The 25,823-nt window shown below is 46.4% G+C and overlaps 1 protein-coding gene across 1 annotated transcript in view; it reads left to right on the forward strand.

The window, feature by feature from the left end:
• LOC142290858 (beta-1,4-galactosyltransferase 3-like) overlaps positions 1-25,823 on the forward strand; it is an 85,865-nt gene that overhangs the window by 29,900 nt on the left and 30,142 nt on the right. The window contains exons 2-4 of the mRNA XM_075334902.1: positions 1,538-1,950; positions 15,595-15,830; positions 22,252-22,442. Coding sequence (XP_075191017.1) covers positions 1,713-1,950; positions 15,595-15,830; positions 22,252-22,442 — 665 coding nt within the window. The 5' untranslated portion in view covers positions 1,538-1,712. The remainder of the gene's footprint in view (positions 1-1,537; positions 1,951-15,594; positions 15,831-22,251; positions 22,443-25,823) is intronic.

Consider the following 25,823-nt stretch of genomic DNA (forward strand, 5'->3'; position numbering starts at 1 on the left):
TTCCCCTTCCTCCACCAGTTCTACATTTTGTCCCTAAGTCACTTATAACCACCAATGTTGTGTGTAGTGAGGAAATCATCCAGCCCTGATTATAAAAGCTGTTATAGTATCTGCCATTACTACCTCTTGTGGTAGTGTATTCCACAGTCTGACTGCTCTAACTGTAAAGAACCCTTTCCTATTTAACTGTCGGAATCGCTTTTCTTCCACTCGCAGTGAGTGCCCTCTGGTCCTTAGTATTGTCTTTGGAAGGAATAAGTCATGTGCCCGTCCTTTTATATTGACCACACATGTATTTATACATATAAATGAGATCTCCTCTGAGACGTCTTTTTTCTAAGCTAAACATATCTAACTTTTTCAACCTCTCATCATACGGGCGGCCTCCATTACTCATCATACGGGCGGCCTCCATTACTCATCATACGGGCGGCCTCCATTACTCATCATACGGGAGGCCTCCATCCCTTGTAGTAGTCTAGTTGCCGCCTTTGAACTGATTCTAACTTCTGTATGTTGTTCTTAAAATGTGGAGCCCAAAACTGGATCCCATATTCCAGATGTGGCCTTACAAGTGATTTATAGAGGGGTAACAATACATTGGGATCACGGGATCTAATCTCTTTTTATGCATCCTAAAATCTTGTTTGCTTTAGCAGCAGCTGCCTGACGTTGAGTGCTGCTGTTTAGCTTATTTGTAATGAGAATCCCCGGTCTTTCTCCTGTTCTGTAGTCCCGAGTTTACTTCCATTTAATGTATACGCAGCTATAGGATTACTCCGTCCTAGGTGCATTACTTTACATTTATCAACATTAAATCTCATTTGCCAAGTATCTGCCCATTCTGACATCTTATCCAGATCTTTTTGTAATATTGTACTATCAAGGTCCGTTTTTAATATCCTACATAGTTTGGTGTCATCAGCAAAGACTGACACTTTACTATCAATCCCATCCACAAGGTCATTACTAGCACTTGCACATCCAGCTTGTCCTAGTGCAGGAGGGTTGTGGAGACCACAGCAGTGTTCCTTATACTTTCCCTCGTTACACAAGATTTGGTTCCGGTGATCCCTCATCAGAAGCACATGAAGTAGAATGAGGTTGGAATTCAACTGCCCCTCTAATGGAACGGCTGTCTGACATGGAGAGAAGCTGTTTTTTATACAACTGTGCAGTGGTCTCTGCATTTTTGCCAGACCTGTATATACATTTTATAAAAAAAATAAAAATTGATAATATAGTATAAATTACCTTTTCTTATTTAAACCAAATACCAACAGGTAACTTAAAACGTCATCAGCATGAAAAAAAAGTAATAAAATTTGCCTTTTTATGTTAGATTTTTTTTTTATTGACTAACTTTTATGTGACTTTAAAAACAAAAAGTACAACTTCTTCCACATAAAACGGTAACGTAAATATAACAATAAAAAGTTATTGCTGCCGAAGAGGCGGAATTCAAGTCTGTATCTGGTGGTAAAGGTCTGGCCATGAGGGGGTTAACAGCGTTTGATTTTTTTTCTTTTTTTTGCAGGATATGCCCCACGACCCCCCGCTGCAGATCTGCACCGTCCTCCTGCTCCTCAGCGCGACTTCAGTACTGTAAGGATGCCGGTGCGTCTCGTTGGATCCCTTCCCGGCTTTGAGACATGTCACCAAATTCTTAACACGTGAGGTGACGGCGGCGCAGACGGACAAGACCCTGCACCATGTTCCTGGCCCGGACGGACAAGCGTTTTTTTTTCTTGTGTTTAGCCGCTTCTCAGTTCCTGTTTATTTTGTTCCTGTATCGACGCGGAGTCTCCAGCGTGTTTCAGGGCGTATTCGGAGCTCGGCCGCAATGGGATTATTCCAAAACACAAGACGTATACACCAACCTGAGCTTGTTTATCCCGGACCCCGAGACGGTGAGGACTCAGTACTGTCCGATCACTTCTCCCATTCTTGGTAGGTATTTATTGTAGATTGGGTTTTGCAAAATCTCTAAATGCTCTGATTCTAAAAGGTGGTCCGTGTTAAGGTTGCTGCTGAGAGGTGGTCCGTGTGAAGGTTGCTGCTGCTGAGAGGTGGTCCATGTGAAGGTTGCTGCTGCTGAGAGGTGGTCCGTGTGAAGGCTGCTGCTGAGGGGTGGTCCGTGTGAAGGCTGCTGCTGAGGGGTGGTCCGTGTGAAGGCTGCTGCTGCTGAGAGGTGGTCCGTGTGAAGGTTGCTGCTGAGAGGTGGTCCGTGTGAAGGTTGCTGCTGCTGAGAGGTGGTCCATGTGAAGGTTGCTGCTGCTGAGAGGTGGTTCGTGTGAAGGCTGCTGCTGCTGAGAGGTGGTCTGTGTAAAGGTTGCTGCTGCTGAGGGGTGGTCTGTGTAAAGGCTGCTGCTGCTGAGAGGTGGTTCGTGTGAAGGTTGCTGCTGCTGAGAGGTGGTCCGTGTGAAGGCTGCTGCTGCTGAGAGGTGGTCCGTGTGAAGGCTGCTGCTGCTGAGAGGTGGTCCGTGTGAAGGTTGCTGCTGCTGAGGGGTGGTCTGTGTAAAGGCTGCTGCTGCTGAGAGGTGGTTCGTGTGAAGGTTGCTGCTGCTGAGAGGTGGTCCGTGTGAAGGCTGCTGCTGCTGAGAGGTGGTCCGTGTGAAGGCTGCTGCTGAGGGGTGGTCCGTGTGAAGGCTGCTGCTGCTGAGAGGTGGTCCGTGTGAAGGTTGCTGCTGAGGGGTGGTCCGTGTGAAGGCTGCTGCTGCTGAGGGGTGGTCCGTGTGAAGGTTGCTGCTGAGGGGTGGTCCGTGTGAAGGCTGCTGCTGAGGGGTGGTCCGTGTGAAGGTTGCTGCTGCTGAGAGGTGGTCCGTGTGAAGGCTGCTGCTGCTGAGGAGGTGGTCCGTGTGAAGGTTGCTGCTGCTGAGGGGTGGTCCGTGTGAAGGCTGCTGCTGAGAGGTGGTTCGTGTGAAGGCTGCTGCTGCTGAGGGGTGGTCCGTGTGAAGGCTGCTGCTGAGAGGTGGTTCGTGTGAAGGCTGCTGCTGCTGAGGGGTGGGCCGTGTGAAGGCTGCTGCTGCTGAGAGGTGGTTCGTATGAAGGTTGCTGCTGAGAGATGGTCCGTGTGAAGGTTGCTGCTGAGAGGTGGTCCGTGTGAAGGCTGCTGCTGCTGAGGGGTGGTCCGTGTGAAGGCTGCTGCTGCTGAGAGGTGGTTCGTGTGAAGGCTGCTGCTGCTGAGGGGTGGTCCGTGTGAAGGCTGCTGCTGAGAGGTGGTTCGTGTGAAGGCTGCTGCTGCTGAGGGGTGGGTCGTGTGAAGGCTGCTGCTGCTGAGGGGTGGGCCGTGTGAAGGCTGCTGCTGCTGAGAGGTGGTTCGTGTGAAGGCTGCTGCTGCTGAGGGGTGGTCCGTGTGAAGGCTGCTGCTGCTGAGGGGTGGGCTGTGTGAAGGCTGCTGCTGCTGAGGGGTGGGCTGTGTGAAGGCTTGGGTGGTCATTGAGCAGTGGTCCGCAGCTCTTGAGCTGTGCATTGCTGAATGGAACATTAGGAGGCACAATTTAATGTCACCCCACATCATAGCAGGCGGTCCCGCTAGTCATGTGCATTAGCCCATCGGCTGTTATAGTGGCCATAGGCATATATGACATCATTTAAGGTCCCAAGAGCTGCAATCATAATGCAGAAAATACAATACGTCCTCATTACGGTGGTGTAAATTGGCCATAAACCAGTTTTTGGTCTGCATTCGGTGCAGCCACTTGAATTCTTCAACAAGAAATGTATCCCTCCATGTGGTTATGGTGTCACACTTTGAGGACCCTTTAAGCCCCCCGTACAGTTTTCACTGGTTAATGAGTGCTGAGCAGTCTAAGGGATGTTCTCGCGTTCACCCTCTGACCGGAGATCTGGACGTCGCCCTCGTTAGTGTAGTCTCGGACCAGCAGTGGTAGTGCAGCGTATAAGCAAAGGGAGTCAGGGACTCTCCAGAAGTCATCAAAGGGACTTAAAAATCGATAATAAATACAAAGCCAAGCTTAATTCCAAGGCAACGAATACAATGGCGGCAGTTCACAGACAAGCAGAGGTCAGTAGCAATATATACAGATGGAGGTAACAATACCAGCATCAGAAATGCCTCTCACCAGGCAGCGTAACGAACGTGTTTGACGAGCTCGTCCGGATCCGAGTGTGCACAATTAACCTTTGCTTTACTGAAACAGAAACGTGAAGAAGAAAACTAGCTATGTGACCCTTAGCCCGAAGAACAGCCTCATGCTAGTACCCCTCCTCCATCACATTGTACTGTTGTGCTCAAAAGTTTACACACCCCGGCAGATTTTTTTTGCTTTCTTGGCCTTTTTTCAGAGAATATGAATAACATGCAATCTTTTTTTTCCACTCATGGTTAGTGGTCGGGTGAAGCCATTTATTGTAATCTGTGTTTTCTCTTTTTAAATCATAATGACAACAAAAAACATCCAAATGAACCTGATCAAAAGTTTACATACCCCAGTTCTTAATACCGTGTATTGCCCACGCTCACATCAATGACAGCTTGACGTCTTTTGTGGTAGTTGTGGATGAGGCTCTTTATTTTCTCAGATGGTAAAGCTGCCCACTCTTCTTGGTCAGATGGTGAAGCTGCCCATTGTTTTTGGTCAGATGTTAAAGCTGCCCATTCTTCTTGGCGCCTCCAGTTCCTGTAAATTCCTGGACTTTGTTGCATAAAATGCACACTTGAGTTCTCCCCAGAGTGGCTCAATGATATTGAGGTCAGGAGACTGAGATGGCCCCTCCAGAACCTTCACTTTGTTCTGCTGTAACCAATGACCAGTCGACTTGGCCTTGTGTTTTGGATCGTTGTCATGTAGGAACGTCCAAGTACGTCCCATGCGCAGCTTCCCGGCTGATGAGTGCAAATTTACCTCCAGTATTTACTGATAACGTTGTATTCATCTGCCCTTCAACTGTGACCAAGTTTCCTGTGCCTTTGTAGGTCACACATCCCTATATCATAAGCGATCCACCTCCATGCTTTACAGTAGGAATGATGTTCCTTTCATCATAGGACTTGTTGATATCTCTCCAAATGTAATGTCTATGGTTGTGGCCAAACAGTCGATTTTGGTCTCATCACTCCGAATTACCTTGTTCCAGAAGTTTGGAGGCTTGTCTCTGCGCTGTTTGGCTTATTGTAGGTGAGATACTTTGTGGCATTTGTTCAGTAATGGCTTTCTTCTGGCGACCATGCAGCCCATTTTCTTCAAATGTCTCCTTATCTTGAAGCAGCCGCACCACTAGTTTTCAGTGAATCCTGTATTTCAGCTGATGTTATTTGTGGGTTTTTCTTTGGATCCCAAACAATGTTCCTGGCAGTTGTGGCTGAAATTTTTGTTGCTGCTACTTGATTATGGTTTTGTTTTTAGAGTCCCTGATTTTCCATTTGTTAATCACAGTTTGAACACTGCTGACTGGCATTATCAATTCCTTGGATATCTTTTTGTATCCCTTTCCTGTTTTATACAGTTCAACTATCTTTTCCCGTAGATCCATTGACAATTCTTTGCTTTCCTCATGACTCACAATCCAGAAATGTCAGTGGCTGGATGAAAGATGCAAGAGTCTGTCTGGATCTCAGAAACTCACTCAGCTTTTATGCACACACTGATTACAAGCAGACAGGTCACAGGTGAGGATGTTACCTTTATTAGCCATTCACACCCATTTGTGTCACCTTCTGTGCATGTTATCAGGCCAAAATCACTAGGGTATGTGAACTTTGGTGAGGGTCATTTGGATGTTTTTGGTTGTCATTAGGATTTAAAAAGAGAAAACAATAAATGGCTTCACCCGACCACTAACCATGAGTGGGAAAAAAAGATTGTGTTATCATTCATATTCTCTGAAAAAAGGCCAAGAAAGCAAAAAAAAATCTACCGGGGTGTGTAAACTTTTGAGCACACCTGTATGTGGATTCTGCTAGGTCAGTTTTGTATATGCCGAGAGAACGCTGCCATCCATCTCCCGGATCCATGCTTTCCTTAACCAAGAATCAGCAAAAACATTAGTGCATGCCCTCATCATCTCCCGCCTCGACTACTGCAACCTCCCGCTCTCTGGCCTCCCTTCCAATACTCTTGCACCCCTCCAATCTATCCTAAACTCTGCGGCCCGCTTAATCCACCTCTCCCCTCGCTATTCCCCAGCCTCGCCACTGCCAATCCCTTCACTGGCTTCCCATCACCCAACGACTCCAGTTCAAAACACTAACCATGACTTACAAAGCCATCCACAACCTGTCTCCTCCTTACATCTGTGACCTAGTCTCCCGGTACCTACCTGCACGCAACCTCAGATCCTCACAAGATCTCCTTCTCTACTCCTCTCTTATCTCCTCTTCCCACAATCGCGTTCAAGATTTCTCCCGTGCCTCCCCCATACTCTGGAATGCTCTACCACAGCATATTAGACTCTCCCTACCGTGGAAAGCTTCAAGAGGAACCTCAAGACCCACCTCTCCCAACAAGCCTACAACCTACAATAGCCCTCAGTGCGCAACCAGGTCTGTCCTCACCTATTGCACCATCACCCATTCCCTGTAGACTGTGAGCCCTCGCGGGCAGGGTCCTCTCTCCTCCTGTAGACTGTGAGCCCTTGCGGGCAGGGTCCTCTCTCCTCCTGTAGACTGTGAGCCCTCGTGGGCAGGGTCCTCTCTCCTCCTGTAGACTGTGATCCCTCGTGGGCAGAGTCCTCTCTCCTCCTGTAGACTGTGAGCCCTCGCGGGCAGGGTCCTCTCTCCTCCTGTAGACTGTGAGCCCTCGCGGGCAGGGTCCTCTCTCCTCCTGTAGACTGTGAGCCCTCGCGGGCAGGGTCCTCTCTCCTCCTGTAGACTGTGAGCCCTCGCGGGCAGGGTCCTCTCTCCTCCTGTAGACTGTGAGCACTCGCGGGCAGGGTCCTCTCTCCTCCTGTAGACTGTGATCCCTCGTGGGCAGGGTCCTCTCTCCTCCTGTAGACTGTGAGCCCTCGTGGGCAGGGTCCTCTCTCCTCCTGTAGACTGTGAGCCCTCACGGGCAGGGTCCTCTCTCCTCCTGTAGACTGTGAGCCCTCGCGGGCAGGGTCCTCTCTCCTCCTGTAGACTGTGAGCCCTCGCGGGCAGGGTCCTCTCTCCTCCTGTAGACTGTGAGCCCTCGCGGGCAGGGTCCTCTCTCCTCCTGTAGACTGTGAGCCCTCGCGGGCAGGGTCCTCTCTCCTCCTGTAGACTGTGAGCACTCGCGGGCAGGATCCTCTCTCCTCCTATACCAGTCTGTTTTGTACTGTTAATGATTGTTGTACGTATACCCTCTTTCACTTGTAAAGCGCCATGGAATAAATGGCGCTATAATAATTAATAATAATAATAATCCATCAGATGGGGCCAGGAGATTCATGAGTAGACCGCATTTCCACTGCTCGAGGGGCAACGTGCTTTACACCAGTATGGTCGATGATTGGCGGCGTGCCTCGGGGGGTGTTATAGGGGCTTTACACCTTTTAGAGAACCTTTTGGTCACACAGTGGTTCAGCCCAATTTCTAGTGGTTGGAGAAAACCACTATCGGGCACTTCTGGAAGCCGAAAAGGATTAAGTATTTCAGTTCCCAACATTGGGTGAGGCCCCATATACATCAGACGGTCGTCTGGTCCCACCGGAATCTGATGACTTTTGTGTCATGTGTATGAGGGATTTACAGACCCCCGCCCCCCACTTAATATTTGAAGGCTGTTGGGAGGACTATGTCTCCTGACTGCCCCATAAACAGGAAAGTTTTTGGCTTCTCTGGAAACTGCTCATCTCGGGGAAGAACAGAACGATCAATCGTTGAAATTCAGCTGGTCGGATCCTTCGCGTTCCTGACATCTCCTGTTGACGAAGAATCGGGAGACCCTCATACACGTATAATGTCAAACCAACCCACTGCCATCGATGGGTGCGACCAACAATCTATTTATGAAGACCCCTGACAGATGATTGTCCCAAAAATCCAAATTGTCCGATTTTAGGCCAATCTTTTTGTTCTGTAGAGATAAGCCACTGGCAGAGATGTCTGGCAGGGGCTCTTAGGGGTACTTTGCACACTACGACATCGCAGGTGCGATGTCGGTGGGGTCAAATCGAAAGTGACGCACATCCCGCGTCGCTGTTGACATCGTAGTGTGTAAATCGTTTTTGATACGATTAACGAGCGCAAAAGCGTCAATCGTATCATCGGTGTAGCGTCGGTCATTTTTATAATTTCGGAAGGACCGATGTTACGATGTTGTTCCTCGTTTCTGCGGCAGCACACATCGCTGTGTGTGAAGCCGCAGGAGCGAAGAACATCAACTTACCTGCGTCCCGGCTGCCATGAGGAAGGAAGGAGGTGGGCGGGATGTTTGTCCTGCTCATCTCCGCCCCTCTGCTTCTATTGGCCGCCTGCCGTGTGACGTCGCTGTGCCTTCGCACGACCCGCCCCCTTAGCAAGGAGGTGGGTCGCCGGCCAGAGCAACGTCGCAGGGCAGGTAAGAGCATGTGAAGCTGCCGTAGCGATAATTTTCGCTACGGCAGCTATCGCAAGATATCGCAGCTGTGATGGGGCCGGGGACTATCGCGCTCGGCATCGCTACCATCGGCTTGCGATGTCGTAGTGTGCAAAGTACCCCTTTCCTGTGTTTGGGTCCGTTAGGTGAGAACCATCGGCTCCATGCACTGGGTAGTGGTTAGTCTGGGTACTGCAGCTCAGATCACATTCACTTCAATAGGAGCTGAGCCCTTTAAACACAAGTGTGCTCCAAAATACGGATCATTTCTCATATTAACCTGTGCTATGCAGAGCGCCATTATTTTAGATGGGCAGTGACTGGTGTTGCCACACAGCCTCGAGTAGGTGAACAAAGAGTTAAAAAATCGTCCATGTTTTTCTAATCTTGCTTGGTAATGTTTCGCCATCAGATTGTTTTCTCCAGTAATGCATGCAGCCGGTTTCGCTGCGCACTCACTCGTCAGCGTCTTCCCCCCTCGGATCTGACACACGAAACGCAGAATGTCCAGCGGAAAGGTCACATCTGACACTCCCGGGACTTCACCAGACGGAAGGTGTTGACTTAAAAAGGTCAAAATAAAGATGAAGCGGTCAGGAGAGATTTGTCGTCTGCTCGCCCCTGTGATCCGTCACGGTACAAGGACGGCCGGGCTTTATCACCTTTACACACACATCGGTTGTTTTGGAGGAGGGTTGGGCGCGTTTCTTACTTGTCCAATCACTTATTTTTCTTCGAAGGATCTTCCTATTGTACGATAATGAGGGATCTGCTGCCAGGATCCCCAGGGACATGGGTGGACGTAGCATTGGTGCAATCTGTGCACCCGCAGGGGCTCCAAAACAGGTGAAATTGGACATGATGATGAGTTAGTTGACTACAAAGGGCCCATATACTGTTCTTGCACACGGGCCCTTTTCTGTCTGCGGCCACCAGTGATCAACTGTAATCTGCAGTGAGTGTTCAATTTCCGTGCAGCGCCACCACTGGAGAGATGGTGCATTGCATGGTGCCTGATTAAATCAATGGGCTCTGCATAAATGATGGCCGATTGCTATGCAAAAAGTATCCACACGCACGCACACACGGCCGAATATGCATGTGTTTTCAATGCGGAGAGCGGAGTAATGCACTGATCGACACCTTTGGAGACTTAAGAGTCAGAAATTGTAATTCAACATGCCCAATCCCGTCTTTTGGGAGATCCTCGTATACATTAAGGACCTCAGTACACCATTTTAATGTGTATTGAGGAACTAAAACCCCAGTCTCTGGTCCACACACTTCAGTTTCTCCAGTGGATGTCACATAGACATCCGTGTCTCCGGTACGTCTGGCGTCCGTTTTCACACGTACCGGAGACACTGATACACGTAGACCCATTAAAATCAATAGGTCTGCGCACACCTGCGTGTTTTCCCATGGGTCGCGTGGAGCATATGTGTGTTCATGTGCTCCACACGTAGACATGTCCGTTTTTCTTTTGCAGCACAGGTGTTACACGGACCGCACGGATTTGATTTGTGTGACGCACCAAAGAAAAACACGTTTCTGTGAAAAAAACCTTAATTTTTACATTCCCCTTCTTCAGCGCTGCTGTCTCTTGCTTCCGAACCCCGCTCATTATGCTCATCACATATTCACTGCACCGAGGACCGGAAGCAGCAACAGCAGGAAGACAGCAGGGCCGGAGACCGTAGTGCAGAAGACAGCAGGACCACGGGCAGCAGCGACCGGGACAGGTGAGCAGAAAGATCCTGTTCTCCGTGTGTTATCACGGATAGAACACTCGTGTGCTGAAATCACGGCACACGGAGGCCCATGCGCACCTTTTACACGTCCGTGCAAAACGTGCGTCGTGTTCACGGACATATGAAGGAGGCTTAAAGGGGTTTTATGGGCTGAGAAGAAGTTTCCGAAGTTACTGCAGGTTGCACAGTGTGCACACTGTCACGATTCCCCTCTGATCCCCATGGCAACTTGCAAAGTTGCTGTCACATGACGACTAGACTCTGCTGAGCTTTTCTGCGTTAAGAGAAGTGCAGGAAAGGGTAGTCTGCACAGGGAATACAGGGGGATGGTAGCGGCGCGCACATCGGAGTGACTGCAAACTTTTCTTCTCTGCCTAAGGAACCCCTTTTAACTTGCCTGTACACCTTTAAAAAGTGAGTGCTTGGCCCAGTGACAACTGTTGCTGCCAACTCGCCCCATAAACGTACACGCTGATCTCCGTATGCAATTGCTATGGGGGGGGGAGAGTAAGAAATGAGCAGCAGTTTATCTCCGGATTGAGCAGATTGACGTGTGACATGCCCGATCCTTCACCTGCTGGTAAGAGATGGCAGGACACTACCACACACACTGGTCTTTAATGGGCTGTCGGCACCTGTCCAGAAAAGGGCTGATGTCTGCTGCGGGTTATATCATCCACACATCACAGTAGTCCTGCATTGTGACTGCACCCCGGACCGCTCCACCGAGGACATCACCAGACGGGAGGCAAAGAGCCAAAAATGTCCTCTGTGCCGGCGGCTGGTCCCACAGCTAGTTACTGCAGAGATGAAGGAATAGGTAATATCCACCTGTACGGAGCAGAGACCACTAAATCTGACTAAACAATCCCGGCTCTGAAGGAGCTCTGTGGCGGGGCCGACGCTGGCGGAATTAACTCTTTATATTGCTATGCTTCATGCAGAATTCTCAGGGGAAGCAAAACGGAGCCAACATCATCTGCAAGAGAGATGGATCTGTAGCCGGTGCCGAAGGGCTTGAATACATTTTGGTTTTGTTTTCCAGCTTATTTCCAGAGGATGAACCTCTCCTCTGGTGCACGGCTCGTTTACAGCACATTATTTTAGTCAGGGCCGTGTGTAGGGTTCAGTGCACAACCGGGTTACAAGCTGCAGTGACTTTCCACCACATCATTAGAAATGAATTACAAATGTGCTTTTACCGTATGTGACCCCCATCCTTAGAGCCGCGTCCTGCACCGAGCTCTGCACTGGTCTGACCATCGCACCACCATCTTCCGTTTGAGGAGGCTCCACAGATGCTCCATAGGGTTTAGGTCTGGAGATGCTTGGCCGGACCAGCACCTTTACCCTCAGTTTCTTTACCTGGCTGAGGTGTTTGGAGTCGTTATCATGTTGGAATATGAAGGGAGGGTATCATGCTCTGCTTCAGTATATCACAGTACATGTTGTCATTCATGGTTCCCTCAATGATCTATAGCACCCCACAGCCGGCAGCACTTATGCAGCCCCAAACTATGACCGTCCACCACCATGCCTGATTGTAGGCAGAACACACTTGTCTTTGTTCTCCTTACCTGGTTGCCGTCACACACGCTGACGCTATCTGAACTAACTTTTATCTTTGTCTCATCAGTCCAAAGAACGGTTCCAGTAATCCATTGCATTAGTCTGCTTGTCTTCAGCAAATTGTTTTCAGCTTACTTGTGCATCATCTTTAGAAGCGGCTTCCTTCTTGGGCGACAGCCATGCAGAACAATGTAATGCAGTGTATGGTCTGAACACTGACAGGTGGACCACCCATCCCTGTAACCTCTGCAGTGTGCAGCGTTTGGTCTGAGCCCTGACAAGCTAACCCCCACCCCTGTAACCTCTGCAGTGTGCAGCAAATGGTCTGAGCACTGACAGGCGGACCCCCCCCCCAGCCCTGTAACATCATCAACAATGCTGGCAGAGCTCATACGTCTATTCTGAATAGACAACCTCTGGATATGACGCTGAGCTCGTGCACTCAGCTTCTGTGGTCGGCCATGGCGAGGTCTTCTGAGTGGATCCTGTCTTGTTATACTGTATGGTCTTGGCCCCCGTGCTGCAGCTCAGTGTCAGGTTTGTCACAATCTTCTTATAGCCTCGGACATCTTTATGTAGAGCAATAATTCTTTTTTTCAGATCCTCAGAGAATTCTTTCCCATGAGGAGCCATGTTGAACGTCCAGTGACCAGTATGAGTGTGTGTGTGAGGGATAACACCAAATGCAACACACCTGATCCCCATTCACACCTGAGACCTTGTAACCTTGTTGTTTGCGGGACAAGTTGTAGTTTTAAATGAATAACAAAAACCTAAATTTCACTATTATTTGGGGTGTTGTATTTGTGCTGATGACACAGTGCCCAAGGATCATCAGTGGCCAGCTGTAATCTGTAGGGAAACTTGGCAGTAAAACCCTGCGCACACGCTGCAGTTTTTGATGCATTTCTTTTTTTTTTTTTTTTTTTTTTTTTTAAACCTGCATCAAAATCTGCATATCTCTCAGGAAGGTCTGTCTGTCTCTGTGTCTGTCTCTGTGTCTGTCTCTGTGTCTGTCTCTGTGTCTGTCTCTGTGTCTGTCTCTGTGTCTGTCTCTGTGTCTGTCTCTGTGTCTGTCTCTGTGTCTGTCTCTGTGTCTGTCTCTGTGTCTGTCTCTGTGTCTGTCTCTGTGTCTGTCTCTGTGTCTGTCTCTGTGTCTGTCTCTGTGTCTGTGTCTGTCTCTGTGTCTGTCTCTGTGTCTGTCTCTGTGTCTGTCTCTGTGTCTGTCTCTGTGTCTGTCTCTGTGTCTGTCTCTGTGTCTGTCTCTGTGTCTGTCTCTGTGTCTGTCTCTGTGTCTGTCTCTGTGTCTGTCTCTGTGTCTGTCTCTGTGTCTGTCTCTGTGTCTGTCTCTGTGTCGGTCTCTGTGTCGGTCTCTGTGTCGGTCTCTGTGTCGGTCTCTGTGTCGGTCTCTGTGTCGGTCTCTGTGTCGGTCTCTGTGTCGGTCTCTGTGTCGGTCTCTGTGTCGGTCTCTGTGTCGGTCTCTGTGTCGGTCTCTGTGTCGGTCTCTGTGTCGGTCTCTGTGTCGGTCTCTGTGTCGGTCTCTGTGTCGGTCTCTGTGTCGGTCTCTGTGTCGGTCTCTGTGTCGGTCTCTGTGTCGGTCTCTGTGTCGGTCTCTGTGTCGGTCTCTGTGTCGGTCTCTGTGTCGGTCTCTGTGTCGGTCTCTGTGTCGGTCTCTGTGTCGGTCTCTGTGTCGGTCTCTGTGTCGGTCTCTGTGTCGGTCTCTGTGTCGGTCTCTGTGTCGGTCTCTGTGTCGGTCTCTGTGTCGGTCTCTGTGTCGGTCTCTGTGTCGGTCTCTGTGTCGGTCTCTGTGTCGGTCTCTGTGTCGGTCTCTGTGTCGGTCTCTGTGTCGGTCTCTGTGTCGGTCTCTGTGTCGGTCTCTGTGTCGGTCTCTGTGTCGGTCTCTGTGTCGGTCTCTGTGTCGGTCTCTGTGTCGGTCTCTGTGTCGGTCTCTGTGTCGGTCTCTGTGTCGGTCTCTGTGTCGGTCTCTGTGTCGGTCTCTGTGTCGGTCTCTGTGTCGGTCTCTGTGTCGGTCTCTGTGTCGGTCTCTGTGTCGGTCTCTGTGTCGGTCTCTGTGTCGGTCTCTGTGTCGGTCTCTGTGTCTGTCTCTGTGTCCGTCTCGCTTCATATTCACCGATCACCGGCATGGCTGTCACACTGCTCCCACAGCCTCTCATTCTTCTTCCCGTTAGCCTCATTACATATTCACTGCACCTGCTCATTAGGCTCATATATATTTACTGCTTCCTCATCTGTGATTGTTTGCTGTCAGACATGCCCCCATGCTGAGTGACAGCTGTCTGACTGCAACCAATCACAGCCACTGGTGGGCAGGTCTATATTGTACAGTAAAATAAAATCGATGTGCTGTTCCCCACTCCCCAACCCCCCCACACCAATTTTGATACCAGCCAAGGTAAAGCCTCACAGCTGAAGGCTGGTATTCTCAGGCTGGAGAGACCCACGTTATTGGCAGCCCCCCAGCCTATAAATATAAGCCAGCAGCTGCCCGGCATTGTCGCATCCATTAGATGTAACAGTCCCGGGACTTTACCTGGCTCATCCCGATTACCCTGGTGCCATGGCAATCGGGGTAATAAGGAGTTAATGTCAGCGCACAGCAGCCACTAATTCCTAGATTAGTCATGGCAGGTGTCTGTGAGACACCCCCCCATATCACTAATCTGTAAGTGAAAGTAAATAAACACAAACACCCAAAAAATCCTTTATTTGAAATAAAAAAAAGCCTCCTCATTCACCGCTTTAACACCCTAAACACCCCTCAAGGTCCTATGTAATCCACACGAGGTTCCACGATGCTTCCAGCACTGCAACATCTGACACTTACAGCGAGCGCCATAGAACATGACTGCCCGCTGTGAGCTCCACGCAGCAACTGAAGTGAGCTTGCACGGTCAGCGTTGACGTTAGTCAGGTTAGCCGCGGCCACAGCTGGTGTCCTCCACCTGTGACCGCAAATTAGGCCGCGACTGAAGTGAGCTGCAGGTTGAGGACTCACCTGAGCGACGTCACCGCCGATCGAACCTCACAGCGGGCAGTCTTGTTCTGTCTCTATCCTCGTCTCTATCCTCGTCTCTATCCTCGTCTCTATCCTCGTCTCTATCCTCGTCTCTATCCTCGTCTCTATCCTCGTCTCTATCCTCGTCTCTATCCTCGTCTCTATCCTCGTCTCTATCCTCGTCTCTATCCTCGTCTCTATCCTCGTCTCTATCCTCGTCTCTATCCTCGTCTCTATCCTCGTCTCTATCCTCGTCTCTATCCTCGTCTCTATCCTCGTCTCTATCCACGTCTCTATCCTCGTCTCTATCCACGTCTCTATCCACGTCTCTATCCACGTCTCTATCGCGCTAGCATCCTCCTCTGTCTCTCTTGCGCTATCCTCGTCTCTCAGAAAATATCTGCAACTCCTCTGCAGCGTGGGCACATAGACTAAGTGTTTGGTTTCCCTGCGGTGCCACTGCAGGATGAGGTCAGTATTATGGTATACCCATGTGTATTAGTGAGTTACCTGTGTAATCTGGCTCATCAAAAGCAAGAGGTGCTATATGCTCTCGCTCTAACCAAGACATGGAATCCACCTCTATTGTCTGAGAATTATCCTAGTATGCAACTGGACGGGATGGAGATGGGAGTCAAGTGGACTTAGTGAAATTTTTGCAACATCCAGACAATTTAAGACCTACATGTGGGTAATGCTCAGCCGGTCATCTTGCCACCGGTCGTTGCTGCATGTGATTTGTACTTTTCTCTTTTCCTAGTTGGTCCTTTATCCATTGCTCTCACCAAGGCTCCAAATTTGAAGAAGATCCAGTTGAAGAACCGCTATGTGACCCCTGGGGGTTACTTCAGCCCCAGGCATTGCTTTGGGAGGTACCGCACGGCTGTAATTATACCTCACAGGAACAGAGAGTCTCACCTCCGAACGCTGCTCTACTACCTGCACCCCTTCCTGCAGCGGCAGCAGCTTCACTATGCCATATTCGTGGTCCATCAGGTAAGACGCACGTCTCTAGCAGGTCGTCAGCTTTATGATGGGTTTGGGTGGAGTAGTCGGCCCTTGACTACTTGTCACTTCCCACCCCGACACTCGTTCCACATCAGACTATGGGTACCATTTTTAATCTTCGAGGAGGCCCTCAATGGATCTCCACTATTTTCAAGAAGACCACTTGTCCTCTTTGTCTAGATGTCTTTACTTCCAACAGAGCAGGTCCAGCTTTCTGTTTTTGAGGAGCATTTAAGTTTTCTACCTCACCACAAACCGCTAATGATAAATCAGACTCCAAAAATGTATTCAGACCCCAAAGCGGGCTCCTAAAATTTATTTTGAGCAAAGGCCTAAAATTTAAATCCATAGACCGGACCCCTAAAAAGAGTTCAGAGCATACACCAGACTTCTAAAATGAATTCTGAACCCAGACCTCTAAACTTTAGGGGTTTGGTCAAGGATTACAGTTATTGGTCTGGGCTCAGAATTCATTTTAGGTCTGGACAATGGTCTCATTCATTATAAGTTCTAGTCTAGGGGCCACATTAAAATTTATGAGCTTTAACTGGCATTTTGATTTAACCTTGAAAGGTTGGGGATCTGAATGTTATGGATGGGGTCTGGTTCTGAATTATTTTTAGAGGTCAAAATGTTATGGTTTGGCGTTTTAGGGATCTACACTGTGTGCAGACTTATTAGGCAAATGAGTATTTTGATCACATGATGATTTTTATACATATTGTCCTACTCCAAGCTGTATAGGCTGAGAGCCAACTACCAATTAATTACATCAGGTGATGTGCATCTCTGTAATGAGGAGGGGTGCGGTGTAATGATATCAACACCCGGTATAAGGGGTGCTTAATTATTAGGCAACTTCCTTTCCTTTGGCAAAATGGGTCAGAAGAGAGATTTGACGGGCTCTGAAAAGTCCACAATTGTGAGATGTCTTGCAGAGGGACGCAGCAGTCTTGAAATTGCCAAACTTTTGAAGCGTGATCACCGAACAATCAAGCGTTTCATGGCAAATAGCCAACAGGGTCGAGTGTGTTGGGCAAAAAAGGCGCAAAATAACTGCCAATGAATTGAGGAAAATCAAGCGTGAAGCTGCCAAGATGCCATTTGCCACCAGTTTGGCCATATTTCAGAGCTGCAACGTTACTGGAGTATCAAAAAGCACAAGGTGTGCCATACTCGGGGACATGGCGAAGATAAGGAAGGCTGAAAAACCACCACCTCTGACCAAGAAACATAAGATAAAGAGTCAAGACTGGGCCAAGAAATATCGTAAGAATGATTTTTCAAAGGTTTTATGGACTGATGAAATGAGTGAATATTAATGGGCCAGAGGCTGGATCAGTAAAGGGCAGAGAGCTCCTCTCTGAGTCAGACGCCAGCAAGGTGGAGGTGGGCACTGGTATGGGCTGGGATCATCAAAGAGGAACTTGTGGAACCTTTTTGGGTTGAGGATGGAGTGAAGCTCAACTCCCAGACCTACTGCCAGTTTCTGGAAGACAACTTCTTCCAGCAGTGGTCCAGGAAGAAGTCGGTATCATTCAAGAAAAACATGATTTTCATGCAGGACAATGCTCCATCACATGCATCCAAGTACTCCACAGTGTGGCTGGCCAGTAAAGGTCTAAAAGATGAAAAAATAATGACATGGCCCCCTTGCTCCCCTGATCTGAACCCCATAGAGAACCTGTGGTCCCTCATAAAATGTGAGATCTACAGGGAGGGAAAACAGTGCACCTCTCGGAGCAGTGTCTGGAGGCTGCGGTGTCTGGAGGCTGCGGTGTCTGGAGGCTGCGGTGTCTGGAGGCTGCGGTGGCTGCTGCACGCAATGTTGAGCGTAAACAGAACAAGCAATGACAGAATCTATGGATGGTCGGCTGCTGAGTGTCATCAGAAAGAAAGGGGGCTATATTGGTCACTAATTTTTTGGGTTTTGTTTTTGCATGTCAGAAATGTTTATTTCTAAATTTTGTGCAGTTATATTGGTTTACCTGGTGACAATAAACAAGTGGGATGGGAATAGATTTGGTTTTTATTAAGTTGCCTAATAATTCTGCACAGTAACAGTTACCTGCACAAACAGAATCCTCCTAAGATACCAAATCTAAAAAAAACCCTCCAACTGCCAAAAATATTAAGCTTTGATATTTATGAGTATTTGGGGCTGATTGAGAACATAGTTGTTGATCAATAATTAAAAAAAATCCTCTAAAATACAACTTGCCTTAATAAGTCTGCACATTAGTGTAATCTGGGGTCAGAATACATTTTAGGTATCTGGCCTGGGGTCAAAATTAAGTTTCGGGGTGTCTGGTCTGACGTCAACTAAATTTAGGGGTTTGGCTTGGGATAAGATTTAACTTTTTAATTTTGATCCCTTTAAAGTGTAATCATGCCCCAGACCAAACTGCTAAATTTGATTAAAGCTAGACCAGACCCTCGATATTATCAGACCTCGGAGCAAATTAATTAATTCTCCAGAGACAACACCTAAATTTAATGCTGAACACAGACTAGACCCTAAAATTCTGTCAAAATCTTAAATTATAAAGACCACAAACCAGATAAAAGTCAAAACTGAGCTCAATCCTGGGTCACTTCCAGTGCCAGGGCGTTGTGTGCAGGCCCGGCAGTAAGCCTGGGAGATTCGGAAGAGCTGACGTTACCCTTCAGTGCAGACGTCCTGTTTCCCGTTCCTCGCTGCGCTCCGTCTGCTTTAGAGTCAGTCCAGAGGATCCACCTATTCTAGACTGCAGTCCTACAACACAACTTCAGATCTGATGCTGCTTTTCTCTCTGATATTTCTTTATTTTCACCCCAGGAGACGTCATTGGTGGCGGTAAGTGGTGATTGGCGATTCCATCCATTATCTCCCTTAGCTAAATCTCACATTCCAATCCTTTTTTTTTTAATTTTTGGGCTTGTGATATCGCAATAATCAAAAAAAACTACTTTGCGAAAAAAAAACCTGAATCTAAAGCCTGTGTTCAGTTCTCTGCAGCTCCACCACTTTACGTGTCAAGTATTAGTAAAAAATCTGATTACTAATACCACTTTAGATTGAGACAAACTTTGTAGGTCCAATACTTTTCAAAATTAAAATCATCTGATGAGGCTGAAGATACGGCAGCAGTAGCACTGGGAGGATCCAAGTCCCCTTGCTCTTGGCAGTCCTGTAGCCACTCCTCCGAATTGCTTCTTTTCGTTTAGTAAGCTGTTGATCATCCAGCAATGTACGATGACTTGAGTCCACATACACATCTGCTAGAAGAATTTTATTTTCTAAAAGCAGTGTCTCTCTCCGTTTAATTGAAGCAGCAATGCCATCTGTGATTAAACCTCCTCTTTGGGACAGGCAAAACAGCAAGTTCTTCCACTCCTTTATGCAAATGCCATGAGTTAAATCCTCAGCTTTGTAATTTTTTTAGTCACTGTAAATTGGTGATGAAGCAATTCTTTCAATTCAGCCACCTGTGTCCATTGACCTTCATTTAGTGAGGGTTGGCCATGTCTGCAAAAAAGGGGTTTCAGCTCAAGCAATCGCTCCATCATTAAATAAGTGCTGCCCCATAGAGTGGCTCGATCGGAAGTTGCCCCTTTTTCCAGCACGTCTCTTCAAGATGGAATCAATTTTAGGAGTTTTGGCAGCAATAACCAATTTCCTCACTTTACCAATCCGAGTTTCAGCATGTCCCTCTTCCAGCCTATCTCCTATTGCCAGCTGCACAGTGTGCACAACACAGCTCATGTGATAAATAGGAAGGAGATGTGAATCGGATTCAACAAGATCATCTCATTCTAAAGGATCATTTTGCTATTGATTGAAAGTTTAGACTTGCATTAAGAGGTACTTCCCTTAATCCTACTGTCCTGCTCATTCTAGAGTCTCTAGCAGTTCTGAGATTGTTTGCTGCAGACAGAATCTTATCATGTATCTCTGTATACAGGGAGCTCCCCCTAGTAGTGACTGCAGACAGGATCTTATCATGTATCTCTGTATACAGGGAGCTCCCCCTAGTAGTGACTGCAGACAGGATCTTATCATGTATCTCTGTATACAGGGAGCTCCCCATAGTGGTGGCTGCAGACAGAATCTTATCATGTATCTCTGTATACAGGGAGCTCCCCCTAGTGGTGACTGCAGACAGGATCTTATCATGTATCTCTGTATACAGGGAGCTCCCCCTAGTGGTGACTGCAGACAGGATGTTATCATGTATCTCTGTATACAGGGAGCTCCCCCTAGTGGTGGCTGCAGACAGGATCTTATCATGTATCTCTGTATACAGGGAGCTCCCCCTAGTGGTGGCTGCAGACAGGATCTTATCATGTATCTCTGTATACAGGGAGCTCCCCCTAGTGGTGGCTGCAGACAGGATCTTATCATGTATCTCTGTATACAGGGAGCTCCCCCTAGTGGTGGCTGCAGACAGAATCTTATCATGTATCTCTGTATACAGGGAGCTCCCCCTAGTGGTGACTGCAGACAGAATCTTATCATGTATCTCTGTATACAGGGAGCTCCCCCTAGTGGTGACTGCAGACAGGATCTTATCATGTATCTCTGTATACAGGGAGCTCCCCCTAGTAGTGACTGCAGACAGGATCTTATCATGTATCTCTGTATACAGGGAGCTCCCCCTAGTGGTGGCTGCAGACAGAATCTTATCATGTATCTCTGTATACAGGGAGCTCCCCCTAGTGGTGACTGCAGACAGGATCTTATCATGTATCTCTGTATACAGGGAGCTCCCCCTAGTGGTGGCTGCAGACAGGATCTTATCATGTATCTCTGTATACAGGGAGCTCCCCCTAGTGGTGGCTGCAGACAGAATCTTATCATGTATCTCTGTATACAGGGAGCTCCCCCTAGTGGTGGCTGCAGACAGGATCTTATCATGTATCTCTGTATACAGGGAGCTCCCCCTAGTGGTGGTTGCAGACAGGATCTTATCATGTATCTCTGTATAAAGGGAGCTCCCCCTAGTGGTGGCTGCAGACAGGATCTTATCATGTATCTATGTATACAGGGAGCTCCCCCTAGTGGTGACTTCAGACAGGATCTTATCATGTATCTCTTTATACAGGGAGCTGCCTCTAGTGGTGGCTGCAGACAGGATCTTATCATGTATCTCTGTGTACAGGGAGCTCCCCCTAGTGGTGACTGCAGACAGAATCTTATCATGTATCTCTGTATACAGGGAGCTGCCCCTAGTGGTGACTGCAGACAGAATCTTATCATGTATCTCTGTATACAGGGAGCTCCCCCTAGTGGTGGCTGCAGACAGGATCTTATCATGTATCTCTGTATACAGGGAGCTCCCCCTAGTGGTGGCTGCAGACAGAATATCATGTATCTCTGTATACAGGGAGCTCCCCCTAGTGGTGGCTGCAGACAGGATCTTATCATGTATCTCTGTATACAGGGAGCTCTCCCTAGTGGTGGCTGCAGACAGGATCTTATCATGTATCTCTGTATACAGGGAGCTCCCCCTAGTGGTGACTGCAGACAGGATCTTATCATGTATCTCTGTATACAGGGAGCTACCCCTAGTGGTGGCTGCAGACTGGATCTCATCATGTATCTCTGTATACAGGGAGCTCCCCCTAGTGGTGACTGCAGACAGGATCTTATCATGTATCTCTGTATACAGGGAGCTCCCCCTAGTGGTGGCTGCAGACAGGATCTTATGTATCTCTGTATAAGGGGAGCTCTCCCTAGTGGTGGCTGCAGACAGGATCTTATCATGTATCTCTGTATACAGGGAGCTCCCTCTAGTGGTGACTGCAGACAGGATCTTATCATGTATCTCTGTATACAGGGAGCTCCCCCTAGTGGTGACTGCAGACAGGATCTTATCATGTATCTCTGTATACAGGGAGCTCCCCCTAGTGGTGACTGCAGACAGGATCTTATCATGTATCTCTGTATACAGGGAGCTCCCCCTAGTGGTGGCTGCAGACAGGATCTTATCATGTATCTGTATACAGGGAGCTCCCCCTAGTGGTGGCTGCAGACAGGATCTTATCATGTATCTCTGTATACAGGGAGCTCCTCCTAGTGGTGACTGCACTGAATATCTACAGATATATTTGTGTTATGTGGCGTTAGTTTTGTAGTATTTTAGTCCCTTGTATTTCCGGTCACTTCCTCCTGCCCGGGGGTGGGGGATGGGAGCGTCACTTTGTTTGTACGCTCACAATTCCACCCATAACTCTTCCTGACCGTTTACTAGATAATAAACCTTTCTCTCCTTCCCTCTGTGCAGGTGATAAATCCCAGTAAAGATAACAGCGCTTCTCCTCTGTTTCCTCCTCTTGTAATGGTCCGTGAAATAGTCACCGCTTCCATTACACCGCAAGACGGATTCTCCTCCATTTCCCCGGCTAACGGCGACATTTATCTTCCCAGGCGGGGAACGCCACGTTTAACCGGGCCAAGCTGCTAAACATCGGTGTGAGAGAGGCGCTGCGCTACGACGACTGGGACTGTTTAATTCTGCACGACGTAGACCTCATTCCGGAAAATGATTACAACCTGTACATATGTGACGAGTATTACCCCAAGCATCTCTCCAGTGCCATGGACAAGTTCCAGTACAGGTAATGCACAGGGCGCGGGGTGCCAGCGGCCACGGGGCAGAGTGCTGATGGGCACTGCTGATCAGAAACAGATGCTCTGCCACATGTCCGGCTCCGATGGGCACACAGATGTAGCAGAGCCACGTTTATCATCGCACTATGGCCACCAAAGAGAGATACCGAGGGGCAGTATTATAGTAGTTATATTCTTGTACATAGGGGGCAGTATTATAGTAGTTATATTCTTGTACATAGGAGCAGTATTATAGTAGTTATATTCTTGTACATAGGAGCAGTATTATAGTAGTTATATTCTTTTACATAGGAGCAGTATTATAGTAGCTATATTCTTGTACATAGGGGCATTATTATAGTAGTTATATTCTTGTACATAGGGGCAGTATTATAGTAGTTATATTCCTGTACAAAGGGGCAGTATTATAGTAGTTATATTCTTGTACATAGGGGCAGTATTATAGTAGTTATATTCTTGTACATAGGGGCAGTATTATAGTAGTTATATTCTTGTACATAGGGGGCAGTATTATAGTAGTTATATTCTTGTACATAGGAGCAGTATTATAGTAGTTATATTCTTGTACATAGGGGGCAGTATTATAGTAGTTATATTCTTGTACATAGCGGCAGTATTATAGTAGTGATATTCTTGTACATAGGGGCAGTATTATAGTAGCTATATTCTTGTACATAGGGGCATTATTATAGTAGTTATATTCTTGTACATAGGGGCAGTATTATAGTAGTTATATTCCTGTACAAAGGGGCAGTATTATAGTAGTTATATTCTTGTACATAGGGGCAGTATTATAGTAGTTATATTCTTGTACATAGGGGCAGTATTATAGTAGTGATATTCTTGTACATAGGGGCAGTATTACAGTAGTTATATTCTTGTACATAGGGGGCAGTATTATAGTAGTTATATTCTTGTACATAGGAGCAGTATTATAGTAGTTATATTCTTGTACATAGGGGGCAGTATTATAGTAGTTATATTCTTGTACATAGCGGCAGTATTATAGTAGTGATATTCTTGTACATAGGGGCAGTATTATAGTAGTTATATTCTTGTACATAGGGGCAGTATTATAGTAGTTATATTCCTGTACAAAGGGGCAGTATTATAGTAGTTATATTCTTGTACATAGGGGCAGTATTATAGTAGTTATATACTTGTACATAGGGGCAGTATTATAGTAGTTATATTCTTGTACATGGGGGCAGTATTATAGTAGTTATATTCTTGTACATAGGGGCAGTATTATAGTAGTGATATTCTTGTACATAGGGGCAGTATTATAGTAGTTATATTCTTGTACATAGGGGCAGTATTATAGTAGTTATATTCTTGTACAAAGGGGCAGTATTATAGTAGTTATATTCTTGTACATAGGGGCAGTATTATAGTAGTTATATTCTTGTACATAGGGGCAGTATTATAGTAGTTATATTCCTGTACATAGGGGCAGTATTATAGTAGCTATATTCTTGTACATAGGGGCAGTATTATAGTAGTTATATACTTGTACATAGGGGCAGTATTATAGTAGTTATATTCCTGTACATAGGAGCAGTATTATAGTAGCTATATTCTTGTACATAGGGGCATTATTATAGTAGTTATATTCTTGTACATAGGGGCAGTATTATAGTAGTTATATTCTTGTACATAGGGGCAGTATTATAGTAGTGATATTCTTGTACATAGGGGCAGTATTATAGTAGTTATATTCTTGTACATAGGGGGCAGTATTATAGTAGTTATATTCTTGTACATAGGAGCAGTATTATAGTAGTTATATTCTTGTACATAGGGGGCAGTATTATAGTAGTTATATTCTTGTACATAGCGGCAGTATTATAGTAGTGATATTCTTGTACATAGGAGCAGTATTATAGTAGTTATATTCTTGTACATAGCGGCAGTATTATAGTAGTGATATTCTTGTACATAGGGGCAGTATTATAGTAGCTATATTCTTGTACATAGGGGCATTATTATAGTAGTTATATTCTTGTACATAGGGGCAGTATTATAGTAGTTATATTCCTGTACAAAGGGGCAGTATTATAGTAGTTATATTCTTGTATATAGGGGGCAGTATTATAGTAGTTATATTCTTGTACATAGGGGGCAGTATTATAGTAGTTATATTCTTGTACATAGGAGCAGTATTATAGTAGTTATATTCTTGTACATAGGGGGCAGTATTATAGTAGTTATATTCTTGTACATAGCGGCAGTATTATAGTAGTGATATTCTTGTACATAGGGGCAGTATTATAGTAGTTATATTCTTGTACATAGGGGCAGTATTATAGTAGTTATATTCCTGTACAAAGGGGCAGTATTATAGTAGTTATATTCTTGTACATAGGGGCAGTATTATAGTAGTTATATACTTGTACATAGGGGCAGTATTATAGTAGTTATATTCTTGTACATGGGGGCAGTATTATAGTAGTTATATTCTTGTACATAGGGGCAGTATTATAGTAGTGATATTCTTGTACATAGGGGCAGTATTATAGTAGTTATATTCTTGTACATAGGGGCAGTATTATAGTAGTTATATTCTTGTACAAAGGGGCAGTATTATAGTAGTTATATTCTTGTACATAGGGGCAGTATTATAGTAGTTATATTCCTGTACATAGGGGCAGTATTATAGTAGCTATATTCTTGTACATAGGGGCAGTACTATAGTAGTTATATTCTTCTACATAGGGTCAGTATTATAGTAGTTATATTCTTGTACATAGGGGCAGTATTATAGTAGTTATATTCTTGTACATAGGTGGCAGTATTATAGTAGTTATATTCTTGTACATAGGGGGCAGTATTATAGTAGTTATATTCTTGTACATAGGGGGCAGTATTATAGTAGTTATATTCTTGTACATAGGGGCTGTTAAAAAATATACTCTTAAATATATTTTTCTTCAAATACGTAAAAGCGCATGAAAGAAAGGACTTCAAAAATGTAAAAAATATTTATTTTATCTATTTAAAAATGGTTGCCAGGGTTCAGTTACAGAAAGGAAAAATAATATACTTCATTAGCTTACGTAAAAGAGTTCATTTAGTCCATACTGATCAATAGAAAATCTTCATCCATCTCTCCTTCTGAATGGCAAGCAGGGGTGATACACCTAGGCATAGGGGCAGTATTATAGTAGTTATATTCTTGTACATAGGGGCAGTATTATAGTAGTTATATTATTATACATATGGGGCAGTATTATAGTAGTTATATTATTATACATATGGGGCAGTATTATAGTAGTTATATTCTTGTACATAGGGGCAGTATTATAGTAGTTATATTATTGTACATATGGGGCAGTATTATAGTAGTTATATTCTTGTATATAGGGGGC

This window comes from Anomaloglossus baeobatrachus, chromosome 2 (genome assembly GCF_048569485.1).
Source record: "Anomaloglossus baeobatrachus isolate aAnoBae1 chromosome 2, aAnoBae1.hap1, whole genome shotgun sequence".
In the NCBI taxonomy this organism is placed as follows: Eukaryota; Metazoa; Chordata; class Amphibia; order Anura; family Aromobatidae; genus Anomaloglossus; species Anomaloglossus baeobatrachus.